This window comes from Vicia villosa, unplaced genomic scaffold (genome assembly GCF_029867415.1).
Source record: "Vicia villosa cultivar HV-30 ecotype Madison, WI unplaced genomic scaffold, Vvil1.0 ctg.000273F_1_1_3, whole genome shotgun sequence".
In the NCBI taxonomy this organism is placed as follows: domain Eukaryota; kingdom Viridiplantae; phylum Streptophyta; class Magnoliopsida; order Fabales; family Fabaceae; genus Vicia; species Vicia villosa.
The window spans coordinates 591,736-614,204 of record NW_026705115.1 but is presented as its reverse complement, the minus strand read 5'-3'; the positions used below and the strand labels follow the sequence as shown (position 1 = coordinate 614,204).

The 22,469-nt window shown below is 32.1% G+C and overlaps 1 protein-coding gene across 1 annotated transcript; it reads left to right on the top strand.

Moving 5' to 3' along the window:
• Window positions 1–18,175: 18,175 nt before the first annotated feature.
• LOC131626187 (probable LRR receptor-like serine/threonine-protein kinase At3g47570) lies at window positions 18,176–21,869 on the top strand. Its single transcript, XM_058897014.1, has 2 exons — window positions 18,176–20,920; window positions 21,013–21,869. Exons 1-2 carry the CDS (start codon window positions 18,247–18,249, stop codon window positions 21,432–21,434), a joined length of 3,096 nt encoding a protein of 1,031 aa, XP_058752997.1. The 5' UTR covers window positions 18,176–18,246; the 3' UTR covers window positions 21,435–21,869.
• The last annotated feature ends 600 nt before the right edge of the window (window positions 21,870–22,469 follow it).

Below are 22,469 nucleotides of genomic sequence, written 5' to 3'. Positions count from 1 at the left end.
ATATTTAGAATCGTGAGTGAATTTAGAGCAAGTTTCATGTTTACATCGTTGCAAATGGTTGAGAAACGAGTAAGTTCAGAAATTCAAAAATGGAGAGCTTGAGGTTGAAGATGAAGATGGTGGTGGCGCGCAAATTTGAATTCTCAGGGGAGAGTTTATTTTATTTTGAATGGTGTGTGTTTTATTAACGACTGAATAACTTGCCCTAGTGGCCACACATGCGCTCTTAGTCTCCTCATGCCCAAAGTCTGGGGTTCGAATCCCCCTCGCCCCAGACTTTTTGATTCTTTTATTTTTCAAAGATTTACAACTTGTTTTGAAACATAACCAAATGAAGGCAAGTCACTAACACTGAGCGCGCGTTGGCTCAGTGGTGTTGTTTTGGACTGGTGACCTCAAGGGCGTGGGTTCAAACCCTCCAAGGGCCAAAACTTATTTTTTAACACTATTTTTTTTCATTTCTCTTCACAACTTCACATATTTATTTAACCTATCAAAATAAATCATTTTCACTTCATTTTTCATACACCTATTATTTAATATACCTACTTTGTGAATAATCAAAAAAATCATAAAAAATTTATTTATTTCATGTATTTTTATTAGGTTTAAAATAGTATGTTTTAGGTGTTTTATTAAATACTTTAATACATATTTTCACTTTGATTTAACCTAATCATCTTTGTAAATAATTTTATGATAAAACCCTAATTGTTTAGGTCTTAATTAAGTAAAAATCTTTATTTTTACTTTGATTAAGTTGACTTTTGTCAATATTCAAAACTGTTTTCAATCTCTTACTAAACGGATGATTAAGGTTTTCAAACAACAAAACCTTGTATCATTCCAAATCATTTTCAAATTGCTTTTACACCAGTACTGTAAAGTACTGGGCCTCTAATAGAGTGTAAGTCCCAAAAACCTTCTCTTCTTAGCTTGTTTTCAAAACTGTATTTTCAAAATCTTCTTTCTGTTTTCAAAACATTCTTCTGGTATTTGAAGGGCATTATTCCCGGTGAAACTCTTCAGATACCTATGTGACCTTTGTCCATCTTCACTTCTTCTGTTTTCAAAAACCATTAACTGTTTATCATATATATATTCAACTGTTAACAAAACAACAAAAATTACTGTTGAGGCTCTGTACATACTTCTTCAATGGCCTCCACTCCATCCAGGTTAGGCTTTACAAGCTTTCAATTTACAGTCTTTATTTAAATTACTGTCAAATATAAACTGTGCATATATTAGTTTAGAACTGCGTTTGAGTATAAACCTTAGGACAGTTAAACTATATATATATATTAGGAATATGACCTAGGATTGAGAATGTCTTCCCGGTGAAGGCTCTTTCCTAATTAGAGATCTGTAGTTCAAACCCCCCAAGATGAATTATTCCCGGTGAAACATCTTGGCAAAAACCTTAGAATCCAAAAATATAGGACACATCCACCCAAAGAGGAATTATTCCCGGTGAAACCTCTTACCCATTTGCTTAGAGCCAAAATAAGTTCAAAACTACATAGCTTTCTCTTGTGCTATAACAAGGACCCTCGATTAGCCTCCTCTTGGGCTTTGTACAAGGACCCACAGGCTTCTTAAAAGCATTTCCAGCTTCCTCTTGAGCTTGTATACAAGGACCCATCAGGTTTCTTATAAACATAGGAACAGGTCTTTAGTCACCTTTTAGCCTATCCTGGTGAGTTTCTTCCAATTTAAACCAGACTTTAAAACAAGCTAAGTTTGTCTCAATTTCACATTGAGTACATTTTTGGAATGAGAGACATGGACAGTCTCTGTCACCCTTATCTTCATCAATCTTCCTTAGCAGAGTCTAGGATCCATGTTTGGTCATCCTCAGCATTGAGTCAGCCTTCATCTTGGGCTTTAAACAAGAAGTCTCCATTAGATAATCTTTCTGCCTTTCATTTCAACAAAACCCCTGGAAAGGGTTAGCTTCCACACATTCTTTCATTTTTAATATAAACCCCTGGAAAGGGTTAGCCTCCAAAGTCAATTATAAAATGTCAAAAAATAAAGATTCATTTCTCTTAGGAGATAATTTCCCCAAAAAAGAGTCAAAACCCCTGGAAAGGGTCAGCCTCCAAAAACATGATAAAGTCAGTCTTTTAACAGACAAATTCACCAGCTGAGTCAAAATCCCTGGAAAGGGTTAGCTTCCAAAGAAAAATAGTCTTTTAATAAATAAAACCTCCTCCGTAGAGTCAAAACCAACAAAAACAGTTAGCCTCAACCTTGGGCTTCATACAAGGCACCCAAACAATAAAACTCCCCTGTCAAGAGTCAGCCTCAACCTTGGGCATTGTACAAGGCAGATAATAGAGTCTCCCCAGTGAGTCCTTCATCACTCAGTAGCCACAACCTTGGGCTTTGTACAAGGCAGATAAACCATATCTTTCATGTGTCAAAGATTCCTAACACTTAGGATCTTTCCCCATATAGTCATCAATACTTAATTCATTTAAGAGTCCGCCACAACCTTGGGCTTTGTACAAGGCAGAAAATAGTGTTTTTCCCTAGCTAAAGTCAGCCACAACCTTGGGCTTTGTACAAGGCACATAAATAGAGTCTCCCTAAGTAGAGTCAGCCTCAATTCTGGGCTTTGTACAGAACACTAAAATACCCTGTAATTAATCCCCAGTGGAGTCATCTCCCAGAGTCAATAATATTAATTAATCAATAAAAAAAAAAAGCCTCAAGCTTGGGCCTCATACAAGCCAGCTAAAGTCAAATCTTTTATACAGTAGATAGACATAGCTTATCTCCATAGAGAGATATTTTTACTACTCTACCACATTCAAACAAACAAACATTTCATTTCAATTTTAATCAAGTCTCCCATTTAGGATTTTGAAAGGCATGAGCTGGCAGTAAAACCCAGACATGTGGTAACTTTCCCTAATTTGGATGAGCATCTTTCTTTCATTTAAGAGGCATTTGACTGGTATACTTGCACATACACAAGTAAGGTCCCCCTCTTGAATGAAATGAATTCAGTTATTCTGTCACTCCTTTAAATGTTTGTGGTAGAATAGTACAAATACCTCTCTGTAGAGATAATTTCATGTCTCTTTACTGTAAACAGAGATTTAATTCAAGCTTCAACCTTGAGCTTCAAGCAAGGCACCCAAAAACAATTAATTTCCCTAGTTAGTTCCCCGAACTACATTAAGCTCTGACTTCCACTAGGGATATGTAGGCATGAGGTTCACAAGGAATCTCAGCGAGCTAATAAAATACCAAAAATAGTCAGTCTGTCTATCTGTCTGTCTTTCTAAAATCAATTCAATTCCTTCTCCTAACACAAAGGAGAAACTTTCCCAATCATTAGCAGCAAACACAATCACAATGACACAGAGAAGGTTCCTGTAGAGTACTACAGATATGTAGGGTGTTTAAACACTTCGCTATGTATAACCGACCCCCCGGACTCCAGAATTTCTAGTCTAGGTGTAAATCCCCACACTTAGCAAACTCCTAGGGTTTAGTTGAGATCTTTTTTCCCCTTTCCTACTCGTAGGACCAATAAGAAAGTTCGTGTGATATCGTAGGAAGAACTGAAACAAAATTCATCCCACCACGGGCGCATTCTCCTTCCAAATTTCGCGTGAAGGGTCTAGCGTGCCGTCCTCCCAAGTGAAACGGGGAGGTAAAGAAAACGACACCACATCAATCAAAGAAAGCAATAAAAGAAGGATAGTAGAGATCCAATTGAGGTTTAGAACAATCATTCGAAGAGGTCCTTGTAATAACACTGATGTTTTTTTGAAGAGTTATGTGCACCAAGAAGGTAAACATAATCTTGCACATCAACATGTTAAACGAGATCCGGGTACAGTGCTCTATCAGGATTGACTTGAACAACGCCTAAAGAAAATGTGTTTTTTGATTTTTAGGGTTCATTATCTACTCCAATAACTTTGATAGGTTTCTTAGAAATATCAAATATGTTTGCTGTTGTCGTAATTGCCGACCTAATATATTTTGGAGTCCAATCATCGCATGCTACTTTTCTAAGAGCCGACATGCTTGTAACATGAGGACGTGCCATATGTGTTCCACTTAAAACATTGAATTTGGTGAAATATTTTTAGGGCAAGAATATTTTCATGGGAGAATTTCCAGACCATTGAGCTAATATCGAAGTACCAAGCACAGTAACGTCGAGTTACATTACAAACGAACAATAATATGGTGGCCGTGTTGAGCTATAAGGATCAATGATAGGTATTGGTTTTGTTCTAAATTATTCTTTCTTGAAATACAAGCTCCAGCTGAAGAAGAGTACATAGAATATTCTTCAGATATGTTTTTAATCAATTTACATTTTCACTTGAAACATATTTGATTAACCTCTCCAACATATCTAGAATAACTTTAATTTGAGAGTGGTGGCTACAATTGGACTCCTAACCACGTGCTTGCTATTATTCCAACTTAGATATCCAAAAGCCACTTGTTCTAATTTTGTCATTTGGAAACTTCGATCCTCAACTTGAAGTTTCTCTTCTCGTTCTTCTCATTGAACTCCAACTTGTTTGGGATAACACTAAGATTGAAGCCTTTAATACCATCAATTCTAGCCACATAAGTTGCTTGTCCATCACCAACATTAGTAACTGTTCTTTGAAATTCTTGAACTGTCCAATAATTTTCGTGTTTCATGATTTTGTGCATGCACGCACACATGTTTATTATATATATACTCCAGCAGCCACCATGATAACCCATGGTTTTGAATTGTGAAGAGTGTTAAGCTTAAGTTCGTTATTTCCAATTGCAACTGAAACAAAAACACCTTTTTCAATAGTTGCAAAAGTTGCTACAAGTAAAGGGTCTTCATACCACGACAAAGCTCTTCATAACTCCTAATGATAAGGAAAGAAGATTGATGTTGTCTCAAATTGCAACATCAATTGCAGCTATTACATCATATGGTAGCAAATCTTCTTCATAAGTAGCTTTGTACATTGCTACATGTAAATTTTGAGCTATTCCAGAAGATATTCCAACTGCATAGCTATAGAATGAAATAGAATCAACTCTACTTCCAAACCTTATAACTTGGTATTTTTTTTATGTGTGTTTACAATGTAGAAATTGTCAATTACACCAAAAATTAAAAACTCAATGTAAAATACAATATTTATTTAGCTTTTTGCATGTTTAAAAAATGTATATAAATTATAAAAGATAGAAAATTAATAAAAATATTGTTGTAATTCATTTGAAGTGTATTTTTGAGCATTGAAAATATCTAGATATAGTCACACTTAGTGAAAATAAGAAGTTGTTTTCAGAATTAGAAATGCTTCCAAGCAAATATATTGAACATTAAATCTATTTATTATCCAGTCAATAGATGTAGATGTGTTTTTCACGGTGCTTTCCCTCTACCATTATATGAAATTTCTGATCTTGAGGTAACCAAATAATATTTGAAAAGTTCTCTCTTTTGAAAACTAGTTTTATATGTGAGTCATTTGAAATAAATAAAAAATCATAACACTTTTGCTACATCCAAATTATATACTTGTTGATAAATCCTAGTTCCATTTTTCCTTCACATGCCACAATCATACTCTTCGAGTTCTTAAACATTTTCACATAAGGAAAAAAAATTGATGTTGTCTCAAATTGCAACATCAATTGCGGTTATTACATCATATGGTAGCAAATCTTCTTCATAAGTAGCTTTGTATATTGCTACATGTAAATTTTGAGCTATTCCTGAAGATGTTCCAACAGCATAGCTATAGAATGAAATAGAATCAACTCTACTTCCAAACCTTATCACTTGGTAGTTTTTTGTATGTGTTTAAAGTGTAAAAATTGTCAATTAAACCAAAAATTAAAAACTCAATGTAAAATACAATATTTATTTATCTTTTTGCATGTTTATAAAATGTGTATAAATTATAAAGATAGAAAATCAATAAATATATTGTTGTATTTATTTGAAGTGTATGTTTGAGCATTGCAAATATCTAGATATAATCACACTTAGTGAAAATAAGGTTGTTTTGAGAATCAGAAATACTTCCAAGCAAATATATTGAACATTAAATTTATTTATTATCCAATCAATAGATGTAGAGGTATTTTTCACGGTGCTTTAATTTCCCTCTACCATTGTATGAAATTTTTGATCTTGAGGTAACCACAAAATATTTGAAAAGTTCTCTCATTTGAAAACTAGTTTTATATGTCATTGAGTTATTCTCATTTTTTTTATCAATATTCCAGAAGGAAATTGTTGCACCTGAAATGAATGAAATACTTAATGTTCTTAAATATTCACATAAAACTAAAGCCATACTAATATTGTATGCATCATCTATCACTTCAGTTATGAAAAATAATAAATTTCCAAAATAAATAAGGATTCATGAATATGGTTGTTTTGGCAAAAACTTCTGAAAAAACTAAATTTGTTAACATTTTACTATTACATTTGTAGTACTTCTCCTTTTGTGTCGTTTGTACTATTTATTCTCATCTTTTAGTAGAAAAATATGTTTTGTTGAAATCACCATCAAATAATTTTCGTGTTTCATGATTTTTTGCACACACGCAGACACGCATGATCATTATATATATATATATATATATATATATATATTCGTTTTCTCTTCGGTATGATCTTTGTGTCATGTTGTGATCCTAATATTATGATCTTTCATTGGCTGTTTGATCCTACTTATAAAATCTCGTACTTAACTATTGCTTTCCTAACCAAAGGCATCTTATCTATCCAAGTCAGATATCGAAAAGCCACTTGTTTTAATTTCCTTATTCTAGCAACTCCAATCATCAACTTTATGCTTCTCTTATTGTTCTATTCATACCACACCAACTTTTTTAGGTTAACATTGACATGGAAGTCTTTAATACGAGCAATTCTATCTGCACAATTTGAATTTTTGTAATAATCATTAGTAGTCGTTCTATGAAATTCTTGTAATGTCCTTGATGTAGAATTTCCAGCATCAATCAAAGAAAGCAATAAAAGAAGGATAGTAGAGATCCAATTGAGGTTTAGAACAATCATTCTAAGAGGTCCTTGTAATAACACTGATGTTTTTTTGAAGAGTTATGTGCACCAAGAAGGTAAACATAATCTTGCACATCAACATGTTAAACGAGATCCGGGTACAATGCTCTATCAGGATTGACTTGAACAACGCCTAAAGAAAAAGGGTTTTTTGATTTTTAGGGTTCATTGTCTACTCCAATAACTTTGATAGGTTTCTTAGAAATATCAAATATGTTTGCTGTTGTCGTAATTGCCGACCTAATAGATTTTGGAGTCCAATCATCGCATGCTACTTTTCTAAGAGCCGACATGCTTGTAACATGAGGACGTGCCATATGTGTTCCACTTAAAACATTGAATTTGGTGAAATATTTTTAGGGCAAGAATATTTTCATGGGAGAATTTCTAGACCATGGAGCTAATATCGAAGTACCAAGCACAGTAATGTCGAGTTACATTACAAACGAACAATAATATGGTGGCCGTGTTGAGCTATAAGGATCAATGATAGGTATTGGTTTTGTTCTAAAAAATTCTTTCTTGAAATACAAGCTCCAGCTGAAGAAGAGTACATAGAAGATTCTTCAGATATGTTTTTAATCAATTTACATTTTCACTTGAAACATATTTGATTAACCTCTCCAACATATCTAGAATAACTTCAATTTGAGAGTGGTGGCTACAATTGGACTCCTAACCACGTGCTTGCTATCATTCCAACTTAGATATCCAAAAGCCACTTGTTCTAATTTTGTCATTTGGAAACTTCGATCCTCAACTTGAAGTTTCTCTTCTCGTTCTTCTCATTGAACTCCAACTTGTTTGGGATAACACTAAGATTGAAGCCTTTAATACCATCAATTCTAGCCACATAAGTTGCTTGTCCATCACCAACATTAGTAACTGTTCTTTGAAATTCTTGAACTGTCCAATAATTTTCGTGTTTCATGATTTTGTGCATGCACGCACACATGTTTATTATATATATACTCCAGCAGCCACCATGATAACCCATGGTTTTGAATTGTGAAGAGTGTTAAGCTTAAGTTCGTTATTTCCAATTGCAACTGAAACAAAAACACCTTTTTCAATAGTTGCAAAAGTTGCTACAAGTAAAGGGTCTTCATACCACGACAAAGCTCTTCATAACTCCTAATGATAAGGAAAGAAGATTGATGTTGTCTCAAATTGCAACATCAATTGCAGCTATTACATCATATGGTAGCAAATCTTCTTCATAAGTAGCTTTGTACATTGCTACATGTAAATTTTGAGCTATTCCTAAAGATGTTCCAACTGCATAGCTATAGAATGAAATAGAATCAACTCTACTTCCAAACCTTATAACTTGGTATTTTTTTGTGTGTGTTTACAATGTAGAAATTGTCAATTACACCAAAAATTAAAAACTCAATGTAAAATACAATATTTATTTAGCTTTTTGCATGTTTAAAAAATGTATATAAATTATAAAAGATAGAAAATTAATAAAAATATTGTTGTAATTCATTTGAAGTGTATTTTTGAGCATTGAAAATATCTAGATATAGTCACACTTAGTGAAAATAAGAAGTTGTTTTGAGAATTAGAAATGCTTCCAAGCAAATATATTGAACATTAAATCTATTTATTATCCAGTCAATAGATGTAGATGTGTTTTTCACTGTGCTTTCCCTCTACCATTATATGAAATTTCTGATCTTGAGGTAACCAAATAATATTTGAAAAGTTCTCTCTTTTGAAAACTAGTTTTATATGTGAGTCATTTGAAATAAATAAAAAATCCTAACACTTTTGCTACATCCAAATTATATACTTGTTGATAAATCCTAGTTCCATTTTTCCTTCACATGCCACAATCATACTCTTCGAGTTCTTAAACATTTTCACATAAGAAAAAAAAATTGATGTTGTCTCAAATTGCAACATCAATTGCGGTTATTACATCATATGGTAGCAAATCTTCTTCATAAGTAGCTTTGTATATTGCTACATGTAAATTTTGAGCTATTCCTGAAGATGTTCCAACAGCATAGCTATAGAATGAAATAGAATCAACTCTACTTCCAAAACTTATCACTTGATAGTTTTTTGTATGTGTTTAAAGTGTAAAAATTGTCAATTAAACCAAAAATTAAAAACATAATGTAAAATACAATATTTATTTAGCTTTTTGTATGTTTAAAAAATGTGTATAAATTATAAAGATAGAAAATCAATAAATATATTGTTGTATTTATTTGAAGTGTATGTTTGAGCATTGCAAATATCTAGATATAATCACACTTAGTGAAAATAAGGTTGTTTTGAGAATCAGAAATACTTCCAAGCAAATATATTGAACATTAAATTTATTTATTATCCAATCAATAGATGTAGAGGTATTTTTCACGGTGCTTTAATTTCCCTCTACCATTGTATGAAATTTTTGATCTTGAGGTAACCACAAAATATTTGAAAAGTTCTCTCTTTTGAAAACTAGTTTTATATGTCATTGAGTTATTCTCATTTTTTTATCAATATTCCAGAAGGAAATTGTTGCACCTGAAATGAATGAAATACTTAATGTTCTTAAATATTCACATAAAACTAAAGCCATACGAATATTGTATGCATCATCTATCACTTCAGTTATGAAAAATAATAAATTTCCAAAATAAATAAGGATTCATGAATATGGTTGTTTTGGCAAAAACTTCTGAAAAAACTAAATTTGTTAACATTTTACTATTACATTTGTAGTACTTCTCCTTTTGTGTCGTTTGTACTATTTATTCTCACCTTTTAGTAGAAAAATATGTTTTGTTGAAATCACCATCAAATAATTTTCGTGTTTCATGATTTTTTGCACACACGCAGACACGCATGATCATTATATATATATATATATATATATATATTCATTTTCTCTTCGGTATGATCTTTGTGTCATGTTGTGATCCTAATATTATGATCTTTCATTGGCTGTTTGATCCTACTTATAAAATCTCGTACTTAACTATTGCTTTCCTAACCAAAGGCATCTTATCTATCCAAGTCAGATATCGAAAAACCACTTGTTTTAATTTCCTTATTCTAGCAACTCCAATCATCAACTTTATGCTTCTCTTATTGTTCTATTCATACCACACCAACTTTTTTAGGTTAACATTGACATGGAAGTCTTTAATACGAGCAATTCTATCTGCACAATTTGAATTTTTGTAATAATCATTAGTAGTCGTTCTATGAAATTCTTGTAATGTCCTTGATGTAGAATTGCCAGCATCAATCAAAGAAAGCAATAAAAGAAGGATAGTAGAGATCCAATTGAGGTTTAGAACAATCATTCTAAGAGGTCCTTGTAATAACACTGATGTTTTTTTGAAGAGTTATGTGCACCAAGAAGGTAAACATAATCTTGCACATCAACATGTTAAACGAGATCCGGGTACAATGCTCTATCAGGATTGACTTGAACAACGCCTAAAGAAAAAGGGTTTTTTGATTTTTAGGGTTCATTGTCTACTCCAATAACTTTGATAGGTTTCTTAGAAATATCAAATATGTTTGCTGTTGTCGTAATTGCCGACCTAATAGATTTTGGAGTCCAATCATCGCATGCTACTTTTCTAAGAGCCGACATGCTTGTAACATGAGGACGTGCCATATGTGTTCCACTTAAAACATTCAATTTGGTGAAATATTTTTAGGGCAAGAATATTTTCATGGGAGAATTTCTAGACCATGGAGCTAATATCGAAGTACCAAGCACAGTAATGTCGAGTTACATTACAAACGAACAATAATATGGTGGCCGTGTTGAGCTATAAGGACCAATGATAGGTATTGGTTTTGTTCTAAAAAATTCTTTCTTGAAATACAAGCTCCAGCTGAAGAAGAGTACATAGAAGATTCTTCAGATATGTTTTTAATCAATTTACATTTTCACTTGAAACATATTTGATTAACCTCTCCAACATATCTAGAATAACTTCAATTTGAGAGTGGTGGCTACAATTGGACTCCTAACCACGTGCTTGCTATCATTCCAACTTAGATATCCAAAAGCCACTTGTTCTAATTTTGTCATTTGGAAACTTCGATCCTCAACTTGAAGTTTCTCTTCTCGTTCTTCTCATTGAACTCCAACTTGTTTGGGATAACACTAAGATTGAAGCCTTTAATACCATCAATTCTAGCCACATAAGTTGCTTGTCCATCACCAACATTAGTAACTGTTCTTTGAAATTCTTGAACTGTCCAATAATTTTCGTGTTTCATGATTTTGTGCATGCACGCACACATGTTTATTATATATATACTCCAGCAGCCACCATGATAACCCATGGTTTTGAATTGTGAAGAGTGTTAAGCTTAAGTTCGTTATTTCCAATTGCAAATGAAACAAAAACACCTTTTTCAATAGTTGCAAAAGTTGCTACAAGTAAAGGGTCTTCATACCACGACAAAGCTCTTCATAACTCCTAATGATAAGGAAAGAAGATTGATGTTGTCTCAAATTGCAACATCAATTGCAGCTATTACATCATATGGTAGCAAATCTTCTTCATAAGTAGCTTTGTACATTGCTACATGTAAATTTTGAGCTATTCCTAAAGATGTTCCAACTGCATAGCTATAGAATGAAATAGAATCAACTCTACTTCCAAACCTTATAACTTGGTATTTTTTTTGTGTGTGTTTACAATGTAGAAATTGTCAATTACACCAAAAATTAAAAACTCAATGTAAAATACAATATTTATTTAGCTTTTTGCATGTTTAAAAAATGTATATAAATTATAAAAGATAGAAAATTAATAAAAATATTGTTGTAATTCATTTGAAGTGTATTTTTGAGCATTGAAAATATCTAGATATAGTCACACTTAGTGAAAATAAGAAGTTGTTTTGAGAATTAGAAATGCTTCCAAGCAAATATATTGAACATTAAATCTATTTATTATCCAGTCAATAGATGTAGATGTGTTTTTCACGGTGCTTTCCCTCTACCATTATATGAAATTTCTGATCTTGAGGTAACCAAATAATATTTGAAAAGTTCTCTCTTTTGAAAACTAGTTTTATATGTGAGTCATTTGAAATAAATAAAAAATCATAACACTTTTGCTACATCCAAATTATATACTTGTTGATAAATCCTAGTTCCATTTTTCCTTCACATGCCACAATCATACTCTTCGAGTTCTTAAACATTTTCACATAAGGAAAAAAAATTGATGTTGTCTCAAATTGCAACATCAATTGCGGTTATTACATCATATGGTAGCAAATCTTCTTCATAAGTAGCTTTGTATATTGCTACATGTAAATTTTGAGCTATTCCTGAAGATGTTCCAACAGCATAGCTATAGAATGAAATAGAATCAACTCTACTTCCAAACCTTATTTCTTGGTAGTTTTTTGTATGTGTTTAAAGTGTAAAAATTGTCAATTAAACCAAAAATTAAAAACTCAATGTAAAATACAATATTTATTTATCTTTTTGCATGTTTATAAAATGTGTATAAATTATAAAGATAGAAAATCAATAAATATATTGTTGTATTTATTTGAAGTGTATGTTTGAGCATTGCAAATATCTAGATATAATCACACTTAGTGAAAATAAGGTTGTTTTGAGAATCAGAAATACTTCCAAGCAAATATATTGAACATTAAATTTATTTATTATCCAATCAATAGATGTAGAGGTATTTTTCACGGTGCTTTAATTTCCCTCTACCATTGTATGAAATTTTTGATCTTGAGGTAACCACAAAATATTTGAAAAGTTCTCTCATTTGAAAACTAGTTTTATATGTCATTGAGTTATTCTCATTTTTTTTATCAATATTCCAGAAGGAAATTGTTGCACCTGAAATGAATGAAATACTTAATGTTCTTAAATATTCACATAAAACTAAAGCCATACTAATATTGTATGCATCATCTATCACTTCAGTTATGAAAAATAATAAATTTCCAAAATAAATAAGGATTCATGAATATGGTTGTTTTGGCAAAAACTTCTGAAAAAACTAAATTTGTTAACATTTTACTATTACATTTGTAGTACTTCTCCTTTTGTGTCGTTTGTACTATTTATTCTCACCTTTTAGTAGAAAAATATGTTTTGTTGAAATCACCATCAAATAATTTTCGTGTTTCATGATTTTTTGCACACACGCAGACACGCATGATCATTATATATATATATATATATATATATATATATATATATATATATATATATATATATATATATATATATATATATATTCATTTTCTCTTCGGTATGATCTTTGTGTCATGTTGTGATCCTAATATTATGATCTTTCGTTGGCTGTTTGATCCTACTTATAAAATCTCGTACTTAACTATCGCTTTCCTAACCAAAGGCATCTTATCTATCCAAGTTAGATATCGAAAAGCCACTTGTTTTAATTTCCTTATTCTAGCAACTCCAATCATCAACTTTATGCTTCTCTTATTGTTCTATTCATACCACACCAACTTTTTTAGGTTAACATTGATATGGAAGTCTTTAATACGAGCAATTCTATCTGCACAATTTGAATTTATGTAATAATCATTAGTAGTCGTTCTATGAAATTCTTGTAATGTCCTTGATGTAGAATTGCCAGCATCAATCAAAGAAAGCAATAAAAGAAGGATAGTATAGATCCAATTGAGGTTTAGAACAATCATTCGAAGAGGTCCTTGTAATAACCTTGATGTTTTTTTGAAGAGTTATGTGCACCAAGAAGGTAAAAATAATCTTGCACATCAACATGTTAAACGAGATCCGGGTACAGTGCTCTATCAGGATTGACTTGAACAACACCTAAAGAAAAAGGGTTTTTTGATTTTTAGGGTTCATTATCTACTCTAATAACTTTGATAGGTTTCTTAGAAATATCAAATATGTTTGTTTTTGTCGTAATTGCCAACCTAATAGATTTTGGAGTCCAATCATCGCATGCTACTTTTCTAAGAGCCGACATGCCTGTAACATGAGGACATGCCATATGTGTTCCACTTAAAACATTGAATTTGGTGAAATATTTTTAGGGCAAGAATATTTTCATGGGAGAATTTCCAGACCATGGAGCTAATATCGAAGTACCAAGCACAGTAATGTCGAGTTACATTACAAACGAACAATAATATGGTGGCCGTGTTGAGCTATAAGAATCAATGATAGGTATTGGTTTTGTTCTAAAATATTCTTTCTTGAAATACAAGCTCCAGCTGAAGAAGAGTACATAGAATTACTATTCATGTTGATGTAAATTTTGAAAACTTCGCCATTTTATGGATTAATAATGAAGGACGCAAACCTATTTTCTGGATCGTCTATATGTGAGTCATTTGAAATAAAAATAGATCCTAACACTTTTGCTACATTCAAATTGTAAACTTGTTGATAAATCCTAGTTCCATTTTTCCTTCACATGCCAGAGTCATACTTTTCACTTGTTGAGTTCTTCAACCTTTTCACATAAACCCATGAAAACAATCAAAACACTACGGGTAGGAAACATACCTTTATAAAGAGACTATCTTGTGATTTTTCTACCATTTCAGAGTGTAAGAGTCCATAGAAAAAATATATATCCATAACTCTAGCAGCCACTATTGTAACCCATGGTTTTAAGTTGTGAAGAGTGTTAAGCTCAAGTTCGTCATTTCCAACTGCAGCTGAAACAAAAACACCTTTTTCAATAGTTACAAAAGTTGCTACAACTAAGGGGTGTTCAAAAAGCGGCAAAAGCCTTTCATAATTCCTAATGATAAGGAAAGAACATTGACGTTGTCCCAAATTGCAACGCCAATTGCAGCTATTAAATCAGATGGTATGTATCTTCTTCATTAGTAGCTTTTAAACATCGCTACATGTAAATTTTTAGCTATTCCGGAATATGTTCCAACTACATAACTATAGAATGAAATAGAATCAACTCTACATCCAAACATTATCACTTGGTGTTTTTTTTTGTATGTGTGTTTAAAATGTAGAAATTGCCATTTACCCCAAAAAGTAAAAACTCGATCTAAAATACAATATTTATTTAGTTTTTGCAAGTTTTAAATAATGTTTAACATTATAACAGATAGGAAATTATTACAAATATTGTTGTAATTCATATGAAGTGTATGTTTGAGCATTGCAAATATCTAGAAATAGTCACACACTTAGTGAAAATAACGAGTTGTTATGAGAATCATAAATGTTTCCAAGCAAATATATTGAACATTCAATCTATTTACTATCCAATATATAGATGCAGAGGTGTTTATCATGGGGCTTTTCCTCTACCATTTTATGAAATTTATGATCTTGAGGTAACCAAAAAATATTTGAAAAGATCTCTCTTTTGAAAACATGTTTTATATTTCACTGAGTTATTCTCATTTTTCATCAATATTTCATATTGTATTCATCATTTGTCACTTCAGTTATGAAAAATCGTAATATTCTAAAATATTTAATCATTCAAGAATATTGTTGTTTTGACAAAAACTTCTGCAAAAAAAAAATAAATTTGTTAGCATTTCATTACTACATTTATAGTACTTCTCCTCTTGTGCCGTCTATACTATTTATTCTTACATTTTAGTAGCAAAATATTCTTTGTTTAATTCATCATCAAATAATTTTTATGTCTCATGATTATGTGCACGCACACGTGTTTCTTTTATATATATATATATATATATATATATATATATATATATATATATATATATATATATATATATTCATTTTCTCATCGGTAGGATCTTCGTGTCCTGTTGTGATCCTAATATTATGATCTTTCATTGGCGGTTTGATCCTACTTGATATCTCGTACTTAAGTATCTTTCTCCTTATCAAAGGCATCTTATTTATCCAAGTTAGATATCTAAAAGCCACTTGTTTTAATTTCCTTATTCTAGCAACTCCAATCATCAACTTTATACTTATCTTATTGTATTCATACCACACCAACTTTTTTGGGTTAACATTGACATGGAAGTCTTTAATACGAGAAATTCTATCTGCACAATTTGAATTTTTTTGATAATCATTAGAAGTCGTTCTATGAAATTCTTGTAATGACCTTGATGTAGAATTTCCAGCATCAAGGAGTTGTTATGAGAATCATAAATGCTCCCAAGCAAATACATTGAACATTCAATCTATTTATTATCCAATATATAGATGTAGAGGTGTTTATCATGGTGCTTTTCCTCTACCATTTTATGAAATTTCCGATCTTGAGGTAACCAAAAAATATTTGAAAAGATCTCTCTTTTGAAAACTTGTTTTATATGTCATTGAGTTATTCTCACTTTTCATCAATATTTCAGATGAAAATTGTTGCACCTAAACTGAATGGAACACTTAATGTTCTTAAATATTTACATAAATCTAAATCCATATGCATATTGTACTCATCATTTGTCACTTCAGTTATGAAAAATCATAATTTTCTAAAATATTTAATCATTTAAGAATATCATATTTTTGGCAAAAACCTTTGCAAAAAAATTAAATTTGTTAGCATTTTATTACTATATTTATAGTACTTCACCTGTTGTGAAGTCTGTACTATTTATTCTTACATTATAGTAGCAAAATATTCTTTGTTTAAATCATCATCAAATAATTTTTGTGTCTCATGATTATGTGCATGCACGCGTGTGTCTTTATATATATATATATATATATATATATATATATATATATATATATATATATATATATATATATATATATATATATATATATATATATATATATATATATATATATATATATATATGGCATATCATATGAAAATGACTTTTTTATACGAGAATGTGAGAATGAAGCTGAATCATTAAATTTTAAAATAAATGGTGGAGATTTTGTGTGAATATTTTTTTTCTCTCTCCTCCATCATTAATATAAGAAATTGAAGAGAGATAAAAAAAAATTCACACATAATCTCTACCATTTATTTTAAAATCCAATGGTTCAGATTCATTCTCACATTCTCATATAAAAAAGACATTCTCATAGTCAAAGCAAAGAAAGAATCAATGTTGTAACTTCTGACTTTCAACAACAAACCAAACGACTAAAATCTCCAACCTTACATACATTGTTGGAAACTTCGTAGTCAAAGCAAAGAAAGAATCAATGTTAAATGTTAAGCCAATAGTATACAAGTCAAGTCAATACATGAGTTGTGTATGCACCAATCCATAGTAAAAAATTTAAAAATTGAAATCGAACTATTCGAATTTTTCGAGAATTAAATTGAACCAAATTAATAATTTGATGTATGTGTTTTGACTAAGTTACACTCGCTCATAATTTCATTTTGAATAAATATTTTTTAAAATTAACCGTTGAATTGAAATATATTATCATATAGATCATACCTATAAAATTTGAGATTAATATATAATGATTTATTATGTCACTGAGCTACATCAAAATTAATGTTATATGAAAGTTTATTTTGACGTTAATCTTTGAATATCTTGATGGTATAGTAAATCATTATGGATTAATCTCAAACTTTATAGGTGTGATATATATGATAATATGTTTTAATCCAACGGTGATTTAAAAAAATATTTATTCGAAATAAAGTTATGAGCGCGTGTAACTCTTCGGATGTAATTTGATCTCCTATTTCGTCATTTCTTATTAAAACAAAATGTTATCCATGGATATCCATAAATATCCACGAATATCTTAATATCCATGAATTAATCGATTAGCGAATACCCACATGATTATGAGATCCGGATATCATATTTATTCAACGAGACGGACGCGGATATGGTAGTATCCGTCCCCATGAATATTCATTTACATCTCTAAATATACTCATAATCTAAAAAAATATTTAACTATATCTCACAACCCTTTAACATTCTAACACAAAAGTATAAAGAAAAAGAAAGGGAAATTTTTATTTTTACAAATTTAAAATACTTTTTACTAACATATTTAGTAATATACAAATTTATTATATAGTTTTACCCTTCCTCTTCTTTTATACAACTAAACGTGTGGAACTTTTTCAACTTGGAATTCTTCTACAACTAAAATGAAAGTCTATATGCAGCATTAAACATCATATATCAAACGAGGATTTCACTTATAAATACCTACAGGCACATTAAAGTGTGAGACAGATTATAACTTTACCACCTCAGCCACTATGATCCATGTACATCATATTTTGTTCTTATGTTTCCTTCTTCATAATTTTCATTTCATCATTTGCATCAGCAATAACACAGATAAAGATATACTTCTATCTTTCAAATTACAACTAACTGATCCAAACAATGTTCTGTCAAATTGGACAACAGATTCAAATCACTGTACCTGGTATGGAGTCAACTGTTCCAAAGCTGGTGAAAGAGTTCAGTCTCTCACCTTATCAGGACTTGGCCTCTCTGGTAAACTACCTTCTAATCTCTCCAACCTCACTTCCCTCCTTTCACTTGACCTTTCCAACAACACTTTTCATGGTCAAATCCCTTCAACTTTTGGCAATCTCATTTCTCTTGAGACTCTTTCTTTGGGAGAGAACAAGTTTATTGGTGAGATTCCAATTGAATTTGGCAATCTCACACTCCTCACTGTCATTCAATTAGCTCGCAACAATCTATCAGGTACACTTCCACCACAATTAGGCCAACTGCATAATCTACAAAGTTTGGACTTTTCTGTCAATAATCTCACAGGTGAAATCCCTTCAACTTTTGGCAATCTCATTTCTCTTGAGAGTCTTTCTATGGCAAGGAACAAGTTTGTTGGTGAGATTCCAATTGAATTGGCCAATCTCCGTAATCTTTCAACACTTCAACTCTCAGAGAACAATTTCTCTGGCAAGTTTCCTACTTCTATTTTCCTCAACCTCTCTTCCTTAGTTTTCTTATCCCTCACGCTGAACAATCTATCAGGCGAGTTGCCGCAAAATATTGGCAACGCCCTTCCAAATTTAACCACACTTGCTATTGCAACCAATAGGTTTGATGGAGTGATTCCAAATTCTATATCCAATTCATCACATCTTCAAACTATTGATCTTTCTAACAATAGATTTCATGGGCCAATACCTCTTTTCAACAACCTGAAAAACCTCACTATTTTGACACTAGCTAATAACTTTCTCACTTCTACAACATCATTGAATTTACAGTTCTTTGATTCCCTTAGAAACTCCACTCAGTTGCAAATCCTTAAGGTCAATTATAACAACTTGACCGGTGAACTTCCGAATTCTGTTGCCTACCTTTCAAGCAATCTACAACAGTTCTGTGTTTCTAATAATCAGCTAAATGGAAGCATTCCTAAGGGAATGAAAAAGTTTCAAAATCTCACATCCTTCTCGTTTGAATGGAATAATTTCACTGGAGAGTTCCCAATAGAACTTGGAACACTCAAGAAATTGCAGCAGCTTTGGATACACCAAAATAGATTGTTTGGCGAAATTCCAGACATATTTGGAAATTTTACAAATCTGTATCAAATTGCAATGAGAAACAACCAGTTCACAGGTAGAATTCCCGCGAGCATCGGACGATGCAAGAGCTTGAATTATCTTGACTTGGGAATGAATAGGCTTGTCGGTGTCATACCAATGGAGATTTTTCAACTCTCTGGATTGACAACTTTGTACCTACGTGGAAACTCGTTGAATGGTTCGCTTCCTCCTGTACTCAACATGGAGCAGTTAGAGTTCATGATTGTTTCGGACAACAAGCTATCGGGGAACATTTCTAACATCCAAGCAAACGGATTGAAGGTACTTCAGATGGCAAGAAATAAATTTGGTGGCTCAATTCCAAATAGTCTAGGAGATTCAGCATTTCTTGAGACTTTGGATCTATCATCAAACAATCTCTCTGGTTCAATTCCTGAGAATTTAGAAGAGCTTAAGTATTTGGTGAGTTTAAATTTGTCTTTCAACAAATTGGAAGGAGAGGTTCCAATGAAAGGTGTTTTTATGAACCTAAGCCAGGTTGATCTTCAAGGTAACAACAGATTATGCGGCCTTAACAATCAAGTTATGCAAAAGTTGGGAGTCACTTTGTGTGTTGCAGGTAAAAAGAACAAGAGAAACAATTTGCTCCTTATCATACTACCGATTATAGCCGCGACAGTTTTGTTTGTTTCAATGCTCTCTCTGCTGTGGATGCTATATTCCTCTAAGACGAAAAAAAAGGAGGAGCAAAGAAGTTTGTCAAAATTGTCATCAACTCCTCTAAAGGGTTTGCCTCAAAATATATCCTATGATGATATTAGGCTTGCTACAAATAATTTTTCTTCTACAAACTTGGTTGGAAAAGGAGGCTTTGGTTCTGTTTACAAGGGAGTGTTCAACCTTAACACTTACGAAAGTCAAACCACCACACTTGCTGTTAAAGTTTTTGACCTGCAACAAAGCAAAGCCTGTCAGAGTTTTAGTGCAGAATGTGAAACTTTGAAAAATGTTAGGCATCGGAATCTTGTCAAGGTGATCACTTCTTGTTCTAGTACTGATCACAAAGGGGATGATTTTAAGGCCCTTGTTATGCATTTCATTCCTAATGGTAATTTGGAGATGAGTTTATACCCAGAAGATCTCGAGTCGGGATCTTCACTAACCTTGTTGCAGAGGTTAAACATTGCTATTGATGTTGCATCTGCCCTGGACTACTTGCACCGTGATTGTGATCCACCAATAGTCCATTGTGATTTGAAACCACTCAATGTCCTACTAGATGAAGATATGGTTGCACATGTAGCCGATTTTGGATTGGCAAGGTTTCTCCCTCAAAATGCATCTGAGAAACGCAGCAGCACTCGAGAACTGAATGGATCAATCGGCTATATTGCCCCAGGTACTTACTAATGAGTTTTTCTCTTTTGTTTGTACTTTCTTTTACCTTCTACTTTGGCATAACTTATCTAATATTGGGATAACTTGTTTCAGAATATGGTCTAGGTGGCAAGGCTTCAACTAGTGGTGATGTGTACAGTTTTGGGATCCTACTGCTAGAGATGTTGATAGCCAAAAAACCAACAGATGAAATGTTCAAAGAAGGATTAAACATGGACAACTTTGTATTAGAAATGGATGCAAAGCAATTACTGGATGTTGTTGATCAAAGGCTTATGAACCATTTTGAATATTCGATACAAAGTTTCAGCAGCGACAGTCATAGTGGTAGATCCGGCGACATCAGCTATAGTGATGGTAGTAAGACATACTGGACTCACAATGCGGAGGAGTGCATAGCTGCTGCAATGAGAATCGGCTTGTCATGTGTAGCACATCATCCCAAAGATAGGTTGACAATGAGAGAAGCCTTATCAAAGTTGCATGGAATTAAGCAGTCTGTTCTTGGCTTGTGATGTTTGTTGGTGTCATTTCTGCCTATAGTGTATAATCTGTACTTACTGGTGCGCAATCTGAAAATTTTGCAATAAGGTTCATGTTCTCCTACTAAATAAATTATATGAATAAGAATTTCAAATTAGTCATTAAATGCATTTAAAATGACAATCAAAATAGCTTTGTCTGGGTTGGAAATGAAAAAAAATGCCAATAACTTGATGTTAAAACACAAAATTAAATAGAGTCCATACAGAACTTTGTTCTGGCTTTAAAATACAGAACTTCGTTCTGGCTTTAAACGGGGCCCCCGCTAGTGGACGGTGGGATTGGTCCCTCTTGAATTAGTCGGTCGCAAGGCCGGATACCAAGATTTTCAACAAAAAAAAAATAGAATCGTCTCAAATTTTGGGAGACTCTGTGTAAATTAATTGTTATTTAACCATGACATAATAAATAGAGGTTCTATTTAACTGTGATAAATATTTTATGATGTTCTATTTAGCCACAGTTTAACTGTCATAAATCTTAGACCTTATGCGGTAGTCCGTCTTACATGCCATCAAAGACAGTCCTAAAACTAGAGCTATTAATTTAGGGGGTCGGAGCCTAATTTTTAAGATCCCAAAATATAGGGGGCCTAAAATTTTAAAAATAAAGGGAATTTCTTATCCCACTCTATGAGGTGGAAAAGAACCCTATGAAAATTAAAAAATATCCCTCAATTTCCGGACGCACCATTTGTATACCTCTATAACGCACAAAAACAATGTCACCCCATTGCCAAACAAAAATTAGTTTTGGAGATACATCTCCACCAAAAAAATCCAATGTATTATTGGTTGCGCATCCAAGTGAGGTTTCCGTAAATATACTTTCGAATATTTGAAGCAGGAATTTAATAATTTGTCACATTTGCATGTCAGATGTTTCCGGAGATGCATCTACAGAAAAATCAAACGTGTAATTGCTAAAAACAGCCACCTGCATGATCAAACCATATACCCATTTGTTTCTAAAAATCCTTTCCAAAAACCCTTCCATTCTCAATCAAG